The 14,374-nt window shown below is 41.0% G+C and overlaps 2 protein-coding genes across 3 annotated transcripts in view; one reads left to right on the top strand and one right to left on the bottom strand.

Moving 5' to 3' along the window:
- LOC135206703 (serine/threonine-protein kinase Nek8-like) overlaps positions 1-11,018 on the bottom strand; it is a 123,349-nt gene extending 112,331 nt beyond the window's left edge. Inside the window, exons 1-2 of the mRNA XM_064238124.1 lie at positions 10,790-11,018; positions 5,001-5,091 (exon numbers count right to left, since the gene is read on the bottom strand). Coding sequence (XP_064094194.1) covers positions 5,001-5,091; positions 10,790-10,836 — 138 coding nt within the window. The 5' untranslated portion in view covers positions 10,837-11,018. The remainder of the gene's footprint in view (positions 1-5,000; positions 5,092-10,789) is intronic.
- A 2,696-nt stretch (positions 11,019-13,714) lies between these two features.
- The window catches only part of LOC135206701 (lysosomal alpha-mannosidase-like), a 73,484-nt gene continuing 72,824 nt past the window's right edge, over positions 13,715-14,374 (top strand). For both annotated transcript variants that reach the window (XM_064238122.1, XM_064238123.1), the window contains exon 1: positions 13,715-13,948. In XM_064238122.1, the coding sequence (XP_064094192.1) occupies positions 13,868-13,948 (81 nt within the window). In that variant the 5' untranslated portion in view covers positions 13,715-13,867. The remainder of the gene's footprint in view (positions 13,949-14,374) is intronic.

Genomic DNA, 14,374 nt, shown 5'->3' with positions numbered 1-14,374 from the left:
TGTACGAACCTGGTGAGAAGCCTTATCTTCCTTTCCTCTGACCACAAGAGGAGCGATCTCGCTGTCTCGTACAGGGAGAAAGAGTGAGTCCCCCCCTGTTTCCGAATGTAAGCCAGGGCTGTAGTGTTGTCGAGTCGATCTGAACATATCTCCCTTTTACGAGGGGTTCGAAGGTCTTGAGAGCTAACCAAATCGCTGTTAGCTCCTTCTTGTTGATGTGCCAGGACACCTGATCCCCCATCCAGGTGCCTGACACTTCTCTCGACCCGAGAGTAGCTCCCCAACCTTTGTCCGAAGCGTCTGCATACAACACTAGGTTGGGGTTCCGAACCTGCAAGGAAAGGCCTTCCTTGAACAATAGAGGGTCTAGCCACCAACGTAGATCCTCCTTTATCTCTTGCGAAATCTTGAACGCAAAGTCCAGACCTTGAGATTTTCGATCCCAGTTCCTCGTAGGAAGAACTGTAGGGGTCTGAGTGCAACCTTCCTGAGAAACGAATTGCTCCAGCGAGGAGAGTGTCCCCAACAGACTCATCACTCCCTCGCTGTGCATACATCTTTCTCTAGAAAGATTGCTACCTTCTCCAAACCTCGGTTATCCTCTCTGGGGACGGATACGCCCGAAAAACCTGAGAAGCCATCAGAATCCCCAGATAGATACGCTCTTGACTGGGGATTAGCTGTGACTTCTCGAAATTCACTAGCAAACCCAGAGAAGCTGCTAGATCCAACGTCACTCGTAAGTCCTCCAGACATTTCTCCTTGGATTTGGCCCTGATAAGCCAATCGTCCAAGTAGGAGGGAAATCCTCACTCCCTCGAGATGAAGCCACTGGGCAACGTTCTTCATCAGTCCTGTGAATACTTGGGGGGCCGTGGAAAGGCCGAAGCATAGGGCCCAGAACTGAAAAACGTTCCCTCCCCACATGAATCTGAGAAATTTGCGAGAAGAAGGATGGATCGGTACATGGAAGTAAGCGTCCTGAAGGTCCAGCGACACCATCCAGTCCCCCGGGACGAAGAGCTGCTAAGACTGATGACGTCGTCTCCATAGCGAACTTCCTCTTCTTCACAAAGACATTCAGGGCGCTCACGTCCAGAACCGGTCTCCATCCTCCTGAGTTCTTGGGAACTAGGAACAGACGGTTGTAGAACCCCGCTGAAAGAGGGTCCTGAACCATCTCTATTGCCCCTTTCTCTAACATCAGCTCTACCGCTGAGCGAGGGCTTGATTCATTAGCGGGTCTTTGTATTTTGGCCACCAGTGCCCTTGGAGTGGTGGTCAAGGGTGGTCTCGAGATAAAGGGAATGAGGTATCCCCTCTTGATGATCGCGAGGGACCAGTTGTCCGCCCCCTTTCGTGCCCAGACGACATCTGCAAAGTTCAGAAGTCTGGCACCCACAGTTTGTCTGGAGGACACACGAACTACTTCTTGGCCCTAATAGACCGAGAGAAGGTCCTTCCTCTTCTAGGTGGTCTCGAACCTCTGGAGGAAGAAGAGCGAGACGAAGGTCCTCCTCGAAAGGGTTCTTGCTACTTTGAGCCTCTTTCTTCGTCTTCTGTTGAAACGAAGGTTTCGGAATTCTAGCCGAGCGAGCTAGCATATCCTGCGTCGCTTTTGCTGATAACGAGCTGGAGATATCATTATAGTCTTCTTGGGGAAGAGTTGCGGGGAAAGCTGTGAATACAGCAAAGGAAGCTCTCTGTGCGTGAGAACCGCCTTGGTAAGAAAAGAGCAGAAAACGGCCCTCTTCTTTACCACTCCTGCAACCAAAAAGTGAAGCAATTTCCCCGGAACCGTCTCTCACTGCCTTGTCCATGCAAGACAGAACTGCGTGGAGGTCTTCAGGCGAAAGAGTGTCTTGCTCTTGAGTCCTCTTAGCCAACACTCCAAGGGTCCAGTCAAAGAAAGTAAAAACTTCTAAGACTCGTAACATTCCCTTCAGAAGGTGATCCAACTCGCTCATACCCCACGTCGTCTTCGCAGAATTCAGCGCCCGAGCGATTGCGGAATCAACCAACGAAGAGAAGTCCGAGTCTGCAGAAGAGGGAAGAGTTAGACCCAAGGGTCTCCTGACTCGTACCAGAACCCCATCTTACCCGTCAGCTTGGACGGGGGAAAAGAAAAAAACTGTCTTGCCTTTCTCTTCTTTTGAAACCAACCAGTCGTCAAAGTTCTTCAGAGCCTTCTTCATAGACACTGTAGGCTTCCATCTTAACGACTGAAGACTTCTTAGCCGTATTGGTCGTTGAAAATAAGGACGGAGGAGACGGAGGAGCAACGGCCGAAAGAGACTCCCCCCCCAAAATCTTGCAAGAGGAGGTCTGTCAGTCTCTTATACGAAGAAACCGAAGCATCCTTGGGCAAATCTTCCTCCGAATCCCAACAAAATCTTCCGAAGAATGACGTCTTGAAGCCTCTACTGCCGCCGGCTAGGAGAGCTAATCCTTGGAGAGCGCCTGTTCGAGGAGCGCCTACTGGGAGAAAAACCACTGGGAGAGCGCTTACACGGGGAGCGCCTACCAGGAGAGCCTCCAGGATACAGCGCCTACTTGAGAGCGCCTCCCAGGAGAGAGCCTACTAGGAGAGCGCTAGATGGAGAGCGCCTACTATGAGAGCGCCTACTTTGAGAGCGCCTCCCAGGGAGAGAGGCCTACTTGGGACGCTGCTGGAGGAGAGCGCCTACTTGGGGAGCGCCTACTAGGAGAGCGCCTACAATTGGAGGCCCGTCTGTCGGAAACAGATTCTAACTCCACAGAAGAGCGTCTGGATAAGGGAGAGCGCCTATCAGGCTCTCTGCGCCTGCTAGGCTCTTGGCGCCTGCCATCCTCAATACGCCTGCCAGGCTCTTGATGCCTATTGAGCTCAAAACCCCTGCCAGGCTCTTGACGCCTGCCACGGGGAGAGAAAACATCCACAGATGAATCCCTGTCAGAAGCGCGGCGCTTACAAGGCTCTGAGCGCCTATCCAATCGGGAGTGATCTAACGGAGGAGAAAGCTTCCGTTGCCGCCTACCAGGCTCTTGGCGCCTACTAGGCTCTTGGCGCCTACTAGGCTCTTGACGCCTACTAGGCTCCGAGCGTCCGTCAAAAGGAGAGAGTGGCCACCAGGCGAAGAACTCTTCCTTCGCTCCTGACGAAAACGAGGCTCTTGACGTCTGTCAAGCTCTTGACGCCTAACTGAAGAGGAGCGGAAATCCTGAGGAGAGAGTGTCTGGCTCCTTACGCCTTACATGCTCACAACTCTTGCTGGAAGAGAGGAGAGCCTACTCGGAGAAAGATCCCGAGCTCCAGCCTGCACTTCTGACCTCCTACTAACAGGCTCAAAATCTTCTCTAGCCAGAGGAGATTTAGCCGAAGGAACGTTCTTAGACTTCTTCACCGGAAGTGAGGCGTCCTTCCGCCGATGAGAAGTCCCGGCAATAGACTCCGCTAAAGCCGCAATCTGCGCCTGCAGAACCCGCCTGGATACGCGCAGGAGATCTCTTAAACTCCTCTACAGGGGACGAAGTCCAAGAGCGAACAGGAGAAGCGTAAACCGGATGAAATAAATCCTTGGTTCTCTTGCGTTCCACTTCTGGCTCTTCCGCGAAGGATTCGGGGCTGGAAGGAAGGGCGCAAGGATCCTTCCAGGGCCTCTTTGGAGAGGGCGAGATGACTCCGAGGCGCTCCATCTACGCTGAGGAGAAGGCGACAAAGATGACGAGAAGCACTGGCGCAATAACTCCTTCTTGGTTTGATCCAAGGCGGCCTGGGAACGAGCAACAGGAACTGCCGAGGGGACGCCTGACCGGTGGGGGTTCTCCCTAACCTTCCTGCGGCTTTCGACTTTCCTCCTCCACTGGGTCTGGGAGTCTGGAAGAGGTCTAGCCTGGAAGCGTTAGTGAGCCGGTCAGACGCACCCTCCACTGCACCTGATCACTTGCACTATCATCACTCTTACCTTGTCGAGAGCAAGCGAGGCTCTCCTACTCCTGATCGAGGCTCTCCCAGAAGCAACTTCCAAAAACGAATCTTCGGGTTCAAAGCTGGGCGCAGGGGCTGAAACCGGAGAAGGAACTACTTCTACTACAGGATTCTCAGCGTCAACTTCACTCACCCTCGATCTACTAGAACTCTTTGAAGAAGCCTTGCGCACCCTATCCTTCTCTAACTTTCTCACATAAGAAGAAAGAGCCTTCCAACCATCCTCATCCAATTCTCACACTCTTTGCAAGGGGTTATAAAAGAGCATTCATTCCCTCTACAAGACGCACATACAGAGTGAGGATCTAATGCAGCTTTAGGAAGCCTAACTTTACATTCCTTCTCTGAACAAACCCTAAATAAACTAGGTTTCTTAACTTCAGAATCATCCATGAGTTATAGATATGTAAGAGAAATCCAAAAGAAAAACCTCCAAAAAAACAGTCCAAAAAGCGTATGCCAAGCCAACAAACAAAGGGTACTTCACCAAAATCCAAATCGTCGGCAACGAGAACGAATTTTAACTATCGTAAGGACTGAACAACAGGTGTTGTCCAGCCGGCGACAGAAAATAATCTGACAAGAAAGGGGGACTGGTTCTTACACCCGCCTCCCAGCGGCGGGTAAGGTAGATCACCTGACCTACCTGTAGCGTGTGCCGCGAGTTTTGAATTTTCTGTCGTGACGTCAGAGACCTAAGCTAAGTATATATCTGGCAGGGAAGTTCATGTACAAAAATATGAAATAAGATATATTCAAAATATCTGATGCAAACAAAGAACCACATTTCAAGAAATGAAAACTATTTCAATAAACTTCATGAAGCTAATATGACTACCACATGAAAATTAGCAACGTATGATATCTGTACAAGCCACGCCACAGCGATCTTAGAAAAGTAAACGCACTATAAGCTAAGTAACATGATCCCTGACGAAATAGTGAGTTAAAATCAATTGCAGCACAATATTTTGGTGAACTATGAACAGTGGTTGAATATGTAATAAAAAGATACTAAAATTAAGAAACTCACCTCACATTCCTCTGTTGTTATAGATTCCATGGGAATCTGTTTGATAACAACCTGCTTATTATCAGACAGGCGACGATAAAGATATACATTCCTGCAAAAGAGTATTTATTACTTTAACAATTGTAAAGTGCCACCGATCAATACTAGATATTAATTGCAATTTGTTAAAAAAACTTGTAATTTTTTCACCAGTTACAAATCTATACAGCATATAAAAGGAAGGATACATTTATTGGAGTACCAAATCTCTATGGCAATGGTCAGTAATACATACTGTACGTACAAAATGACAAATGAAACTCTCCTCTTAAAAACCAAATGACAATTTCTGATTCTACACAAAATTCACATAAGGTGTATTGCTCCTCATTAAGGACTAGATGAGACAAGCACACTAATTACTGTACCCGAGATACAAGAACACATATATTGAACATGTCACTATCAAATTACATCATCTCACTGAGTTCACTTACTATACCCTATGAAGCCTAGCAGCATAACTGCACAGTATACACAAGCACATACACATGCCTATCACACATTAGTTTACAGATTTTGATGAAAGTTTATTTTGTATCGTAATATGTATATGTGTGTGTGTGTGTATGTATCCCTATAACCTACCATAGCTGGGTAAAAGCTTTGATAAACATAACTTTGAAAATTAAATAACTCATGGCCAAGTAGCCATAAAAATGCAAACTCAGGTTCACAGCAAACTACCTACTTATTTCTAAATGTTGTGGGCTAATCACTTGCATTACCCCGGGCCCAGCTAGTCTACATTTAGTTTTCCCCTTGAGGTCCAGGTAGAAAGAAAAAGTGCCCAGACTTGTTCAATTTGGCCTAACAGTAATACACTCAAACTTATTAACCCTTAAACACCTTTTGGACGTATTAAACGTCGACAAAAATTGTCTGTTGGGTGCCGAATTGACATATGAAACGTCAACGCAAAAAGTTTTTTTAAAAATTCGTGGAAAAATAGTTATAGGCCTACTTGGGGAAAACTTTTGAATCACGCACCTAGAGGGATGCTGGGAGTTCACGGATCAAGCTGGTGTTTTGTTTACAATTGTTACCAAGGCGCGCAAGCGCGAATTTCTTTCTTCTCACACTAAAAAGCATCAGCGACACCTCTCGGAAATTAATTTGTCACTTTGACATAATTTTTGCACCATTTTATATTAGCCATTACATAGAGTTTTATATATGAAAATGTGTGCAATTTCATGTAGAATACAACAAAAAACAACCCATGGTTGTAGCTTTTACCAGTTTTGAAATATTTTCATGTAAATAATGATAAATAGAAAAAATTCGACCTTCGGTCAACTTTAACTTGACCGAAATGGTCGAAAACTGCAATTGTAAGCTACAACACTTACAGTCTAGTAATATCAATCAATTACCTTCATTTTGCAACAAATGGGAAGTCTCTACCACAATATTTTGATTTATGGTGAATTTTTGAAAAAACTTTTTTTTACTTCCGCGTGTTACGAATTCATGCATCATATTGTGATACTATTTTCTCTGTGTTGATTTGATCGTTATACCAAAATCATTGCAATTCAGTGAACAATACAACGAAAAAATACTTAACTCATTAGCTTTAACCGTTTTGCTCACAGCGCGATTTGTATACAATTATATGTGAAATTTTTTTTCACGCTGTCATATATTCCAATATTTATATATGATAATGATATTTTTTTTCCTTTCTGATGGCTGCATACTAAACTTCAGGCAATGACAAAAAAATGAGCCAAAAATGAACTCTTAATCTTGAAAATTAAGCGTGCTGTGATTTTTAAAAAAAACTTTTTTTCTGCTTTGGCGCTCACTCGCGAACGCCGCCGGCATACGGGAGACACTTTCGGAAATACTGGCTCGGCGTTTAAGGGTTAACTTACCTGGGCAATCCTACAGTTTATGGGTCCAAATCCACTGCACTGCAAAAAATCAACCTCGGCACACAGATTCATCAAATATTTATTGAATCATGGAAAATAATGAAAAAATTAACAGCTTATTGACTTCCAGAAGCAGAGATTGTAAAAAACAAATGGAATAAAAGGGGAACGTAAATAAACAAAAATATACCTTAGGGGATGCAGACTCATAGAATTTTGATTAAGTAGTAAATCTCTCCTTCTGTAAGCTGATAAACCGCTCATTTTTTCAGATTATCAAACAGTGGAAGCCAAAAAGCAAGAGCCCGTACCAGGTTCCTAAGCACTCACTCCACTCCACAAACACAGTTGTGGGCACACTACACTAGGGTATATGTAATACCAAATGGCTGGCCTCTCTCATAGCACGACCACCTTCCTGAAAAAGTACTTTAACACGCCCTGTAACCCAGGATAGACATTAGTCAAGAGGCAGCATCAGTCGCAGCAACACCTTGAGACCTCTATTTCCTCTTGAAGTAAGTATTTTCTCCCAAGTCACAAATTAAGGCTATAATTTCCAATTTTCAGGAAGGTGGTCGCGCTACGGTAGAGGCCAACCATTCAATATTATACCCTATTTGTGTGAGGTGCAGAGTTTTAGCATATTCCCTTTGTCATTTTACATTCTCTACTTCTGTAAGTAGATAGGCCAAGCTGCTCATTTTTTTTGGCAAATACCTAGGCCTACCTAGGGTAAACAATCACGGACAATCCACCATCATCACGCTGGCCGGGTCTTATTCACTCGATATTCAATTGGTGAAACAAGAATACAATTACAACTCTAAGCATACCATTCAAAAGATTGAAGTTTCGTCAACATAATGTGATACGTATATGAAAGCCCCATACGAACTAAAATAAGCATGTGACGCTCTTCGTAAAATATGTTTTCAAGGAAGTCTTGAAATCCAATATGGCAGCGATCGTGTGGCTGGACGGGTCTAGTCACGGATGGACACCATCTTTCCCAGCCTTCCCAGCACTCATTTGAACAATGTTAACGTATTATATATTATATGTAACGTTTATTGATCTTACTCAAGATTGCAGTTGCAATCAGCACAATAAAACAACATTTTGTTGCCTATATTAGTGAAAGTATGAAACTTGTTATTCCTGGGGTCATGGTTTGAACTGAATGCATTTTTACCTTGTAATCAGTGGTTTTATCCTTACTGCCATCACAACTGAAACTCCACAGTGCTTATTTGATTGTTATTATACACATTTTGGTCTTAATTCACTCCACATTGCACTTGAACCATGTTGCTGTTCCTGGTTCCTAAGTGCTCACTCCACAAACACAGTTACGAGCAGCAGCAGACAACACTGTTAATAATGTGCAAAGTTTATTCCCTTAATTGTTTACTTTATTCATTATTTAGTTTAACTTTACTTTGTTATTTCAAAATGTTTATTTAAATCCTGTCTATTATCCCTTTTTTCAACCAAATTACCCCGAAAAATTACAGATATTTCTAAAGTAGATTCAATCCAATGTTTCTAACCTTGTCGCACATCTGGCTGCCGAAAACCATCGCGTACCAGATGACGATTAGTGGATTATTATTATCTTTTTTTTTGCTAGCACTTTTCATTGATTTAAGTCTATATATTAGTATTTTGATTTTTTTTAATAACTGTATGCCAGAAATAAATATACGTAACCTTTAATGTTTGCATGCTAAGAATGGCAAAATCATCGTTGCCACATTAGTGGAGCTTCACACATACGCCGATGCATTATCATAAACTGTTTCCATGAATTCTAGCTGTCATAGTAATGCAATAATGATAAAATTGCTATACTAATATTTATGTATATATACTTTCAATACATAGGCTAATTTCACCAATTTCCACATTTTGTGTAAGTCTTATACCCAGTTTGAAGGGTGAACACATACCAATTGGCAACAGAGAGAGAGAGAGAAAGGAAGGTGAAGGAAGGAAGGACAGGGGTGGCAGTGGAGGTGGGAGGAGAGGGTAGGTGGAGCTTTTTATGCGTGTTCATATCCATTTCTGGATAATGGAGTTTTTGTCTCTTGGTACAAGGACAAGTGTCGTTATTCTTTAAGATTATTGATTCACGATACCCTTATAAATTACGGCACTGGGTGTAATATGCTATAGCAAAATCTCGTTCTGATACGAGTGTTCGTTACAGAAATATTGCCAAAAAACGTGCTTGCACTGTCTCTGAAACCCATAGTAGGTATGCTGCTTAGTTGTCAATCAAGTTTTTTGTAATCAAGTATATTTTACAAGCTAGCTATTGTATAAAATTTGTTATTTTTTCTCAATCAAAACATTTATGCCCCATCAATGCTAAACTTTCCTCTTTTAAACGACTTTCTTTTGGTCCATTTGCAAATTCAGCCCCATTAATTTTCTTATTGGTGCCAAAAACAGGACAGAGGCCCCAGGGACCGAAAGCGATTGCATCACACTACGGCGGTAATCCAGCAGTAAAACATCTTCATATATCCAAAAAGTAAATAATAAAGATATATATGCGCATTACGATAACAATTACATGAATAGCTGATAACAATCTGCATGAATAACTGGTAAACTGTTCTGCAAGAAAGTTGAGTATAGCAATTCATTTACAATAGGTATGAAAGTCAAGATGTCAAGACGTCATAATACAGGACTTAAAAGAATGTTTTAATTCTGAAAAATAACTACTTAAATTTGAGTCAGAATCGAGTTACTTTTTCAATAACAAATATTTTCAAATTAATCATCATAAATATGTAAAATATTGATGTTGTACTATTTATTTAAATAGTTATTTAGTGTACGCCTCATTGTCTTCTTCTACCAAAACAGTTGTTTCCTTAAAAACATCGTGCCCAGTGACCATGTTTCGATTGTTGTGATGAAAGTGCCCCAGTGTCTATGGGTTCAAGTGGTGTGCGGATTTATCACAGGAAATGGGAAGTTTGTTGACACAAGCAACCCCACAAACATCGAGATGGCGTCAATCTTCTAAATTATTTAAGCGTATGTAAAAATTTTGAAAGCGTTTTGGTGAGATTTGCACTGCGGCGGCCACCCTTTTCACTACCCCCTGTTTAATGCTTTAAATTTGGCCTTAATTTCTAACTTTGGAGAAAATACTTGCTTCAAAAGGAGAGTAGAGGTCTTTAGCTCCGTTCTTCACCAACAACAAGCCACAACTGATGCCCACCTCTGGTGTCAGGACGCATTATAAGTACTTTTTCGGAGGGTGTCTATCGGTGACCGTTGGTGTGTTGAGTCAGTCCATGCGGTTGTTTACCCTATACCCTATTTGTGTGGGGTGCAGAGCTTTAGCCTATTCCCTTTGTCATTTTACATTCTCTGCTTCTCTAAGTAGATAGGCTAACCTGCTCATTTTTTGGGGGGCAAATACCTAGGCCTACCTATAGGTACTTCTGTTTGCAGATCTGTTGAAAGAAGAAATAGGTACCTAGGTAGAAGATAGGAAAGAAACTTGTACAAACCCACACAAAGGAGCAAAGAATTTGAACCCTTAAATGGTAGGATTAACCATATCTGGTCCACTTGTTCCGACTGATCTGCATTCTACCTAGACCTCGTAGACTAACCTACCCAATAAGATTACCTAGCTAGTAGGCTATGGTGCACAGAGTAGGTATACTAGCCTACCTAGCCACAGAAAATACAGTTAGCTAATTCTTACTATGCAATACACGGAATTAAATGAAAATTTAGCAGTTGATTTACCTACAGAAAATATAGTCGCTTCAAACCATGCATTAGGTACTACCTACCTACGAACTACGTTAGGCTAAATGAAAGCTTAAACAACCTCACCCGTAAGCTCCTCTTCCCACCGCTTGAATTGGCTCATACTTGTCCATGATTATGAATCCTTTAGTAGTAGCTAACTAGTTTATAGACATTTATATTTTCTAGAAGATAATGCAACAAGGGTTGACTCGTAACAATGGTAAACCAAGTGAACATCTTAAATCAACTTATGCTACGGTGAGTATTCGGGTTGTCATGCTGCAGGATTATTGTTTATATTTTGAGGGCACGTTCCTTACAGACGAATATTGTCTTTGACTGCGTTCTTTATCGCTCTTATTATATTAGTAAAAATGTTCACAGTTTATTTTTCTTTCTAGATAAGCATCTCTCTCTCTCTCTCTCTCTCTCTCTCTCTCTCTCTCTCTCTCTCTCTCTCTCTCTCTCTCTCTCTCTCTCTCTCTCTCTCTCTCTCTCTCTCTCTCTCTCTGAGTGCACGCAGCAAAATGTTAAGTAATGTAATTATAAAATTAAAATCTAAAGCTATATAAAAACAAATAAATATACCTTTTACACATGTTAAAAATATTCTCTCTCTCTCTCTCTCTCTCTCTCTCTCTCTCTCTCTCTCTCTCTCTCTCTCTCTCTCTCTCTCTCTCTCTCTCTCTCTCAGTTCTTTTATCTAATTTGTTTCATGGCATGATTCACGCACATTACACAGAACATTTGTTATAAGCCAAAAGCCGCTTGATTAAATATGCTGAATCTTCAACTGCAAGCCGACGATTTGTGACTACAATTCGCAGTCATTACATTTGCCTGAACAATTACGGTAATGTGTGGCGAAATGAGTCCGCTTATTGAAAGGCCTAGAGTCATGAAAATGAAAATAGGTTACTGCGAAATGATAAAAAGTGATGAGACGTTTCTTTCTCATTAAAAGCGAGGATCTATAGAACAAGGTTCAAGAGGAGCAAAGCCTCTTAAAAAGATTTTATTATTATTGGTATTAAACTAACAACATGTATACTGCATTTCTTTACCTATATCTTAAGGAATCGGAATTTTTTTAATAATTTAAACATTTAATTTTTTTAACGCAAACAATTTAAACGATATTTTTGAACGTGATATATGATACCAAGTTGTTGCTAAGTCCCACCCTAAATGTGCCATATCTCTTTTTCCCTGAGAGATACCCTATCTCACGGGTGGGTCAGCCCTGTGTCAGTGTAAATGAATAACCTTTGTTTGTTATGGGGATCTCGTTAACCTAAATCGGCCCCGACTATCCCACATCCCCAACCAGCCTAGAGCCTTTAAACCTTACTCATGAGTTTACTGCCGGCTGTAGAGAACGACTCGAGGTCGTTCAGTTCGGATGTACCGAGTTTCACCAGCAAAGATACGACTCGACTCAATTCCTTGCATATTTCAGAAGCCGGTATTAACGTTGTTAATAACTAATTCAGAAAGGTAAAGCAATAGGTTAGGGGAATGTTAAAAGTGATACCATGGTTATTTTTCGCCAAATAGGTTAGTTAACTCATTTTGCGAAACATTCGTCCTCAGAGGGAAAATGTTAATTAACTCGTATGATATTCCTGAAGTTCTAGCTTAAGAATTGTTTACAAATTTTGGTGATGTGAATAAAAATTCATTTATTATATATATATAATATATATATATATATATATATATATATATATATATATATATACGTGTGTGTGTGTGTGCGTGTGCAAGGTGACCTCGTCGTGGTTATAGTATCGTGGGTTCGTTTCCCGTGACCGGAAATCATGATATCTTCAAATTTCTTTGAAATTGGAGCTCAGGGCTTTGTAGCGATTGTGGCTATTACAATTTCATATATATATAAATATATATATATATATATATATAAATATATATTTATATAATTTTTTATCAAATCCACCAAATTCTATAAACAATTCTTATGCTAGAACTTCAGGAATATCCCCATCTCCGAAGTATTCGAGACACCTCGGAATCATATATTTATTATAATTCCCGTTCGGGGATATTCCTGAAGTAGAGTAAATTGGATATTAAACGACAGTTGTAGCTTAATGATATATATATACACACACACACACACAAGGGGCGGTCGTTTTTTCCCAAACTGGACGTTTTCTTCTATAAATGTCATTGCATATATAGGTATATATGTATATAGGAAATTAAATACTTGAAAATGTTATTATAGTTATATTAAGAAGAAAAAATGGGTATGCGGTCCATGCCCTACTACCCGATTAGATGTTATTCAAAGTACTGACTTTGGTCAACAGAATTTTTTTTTTATAATGTTGAAAGTTTGTACTAAAATTCGAGAACATTTCTTCAGTTTTACTGATTGATTCATTTATTGTGTTAACAATAAAATGCATATTACTTTATTTGTTGCTATGTTATATCCTTTGACTTAACAGAAAAGAATATTTATTTAATACATTGTAAATACAGTTCAATGAAATGGATAGTCACATAAAATAAAACTTCCAGAAATTTTGGGGGGCCTCCCCCACCCCGACCCCCTCCGTACAGGCCTCTACTACCGAAATCTATACGAAAAAATATGCTAGAATACTATATATTTTTTTTGAAGTCAGCCATAACATCACATGTGTTGTTAGTGAGTTTTTTCTGCTTTTTTTTTTTCTTTAAACTGCCATAAATGTTATAGCTTCAATTATCCGGGCGAATCATCACACAACTGCACGCACCTCTTTTTAAGAGTTGTCAACAAAACTATTTTAGATATTCTTTGATATTCTAAAACCCTTTATTGTCGAAGGCAAAAAGTCCATATTATCATGTTTTTATAAGATATTCAAGAGAAATGATAAAGTCTGGGTTTGAATAATGTGCGAAAAAGAACGATAAATTTTAGACGAAACATGTGTTGGCAACTATGCTAATACATGCCATGAACTGCTCCCGAGCTTAGTAAGCTAAGGACTAGGTAGGTCTGTGACCGTCTGTCAGTCAAACCTGCGCAGGACGATTCATCGGTCGGAAGTCTGTGATTGACTAGGACCATCACCTCTACTACCCTTCATCTTCACCTCATACTGTAGACTGTCTGCGCTCATGGTTATAGACCAATTATAACTGAATATGCATCGTAATGGCTTTGCCAAGGGTCACCTTGGAATCCTGCTGCTTTCCTACCTTCCATTGGCAACTCTGCTCAATCCAGTAAGATCCTTTAACGTTTAAATTGCTCTAATGTGTGTCATTTAGTGTGGTATTTATGTATGAATAACCATAACATTAGCAATTCATTTGTAAAATGTAGGGCCATATGCCCATTTTTTTAAAATTAGGAGAGCTACAAGAATTGCAATTTACATGTGGTGAAAAACGATGGTAAATGGTAGGCTGTGCATAATTACAAAGAATGAATAAGAAAGTAACTTTGTAGTCATTCCAATTATACCTGTGATGAGAGGCAGTAATAATTAGGGTTACCACCTCGTGCTCAGAAAAATAGTGAACGTAGTAGTTGTATAATTAAGGAGAAAAAGTTAGTGCGAGGTGAGCGATCCCTTTCAGCTGGGTAGTTTGAGGGATTTTTTGAAAGGTTGTTTATTTCTTGGGCATTCTGAGGATATGTGCAGCAAA

The sequence above is a fragment of the Macrobrachium nipponense genome, chromosome 31, assembly GCF_015104395.2.
Source record: "Macrobrachium nipponense isolate FS-2020 chromosome 31, ASM1510439v2, whole genome shotgun sequence".
In the NCBI taxonomy this organism is placed as follows: domain Eukaryota; kingdom Metazoa; phylum Arthropoda; class Malacostraca; order Decapoda; family Palaemonidae; genus Macrobrachium; species Macrobrachium nipponense.
This window is presented reverse-complemented; position numbering and strand designations above follow the sequence as displayed.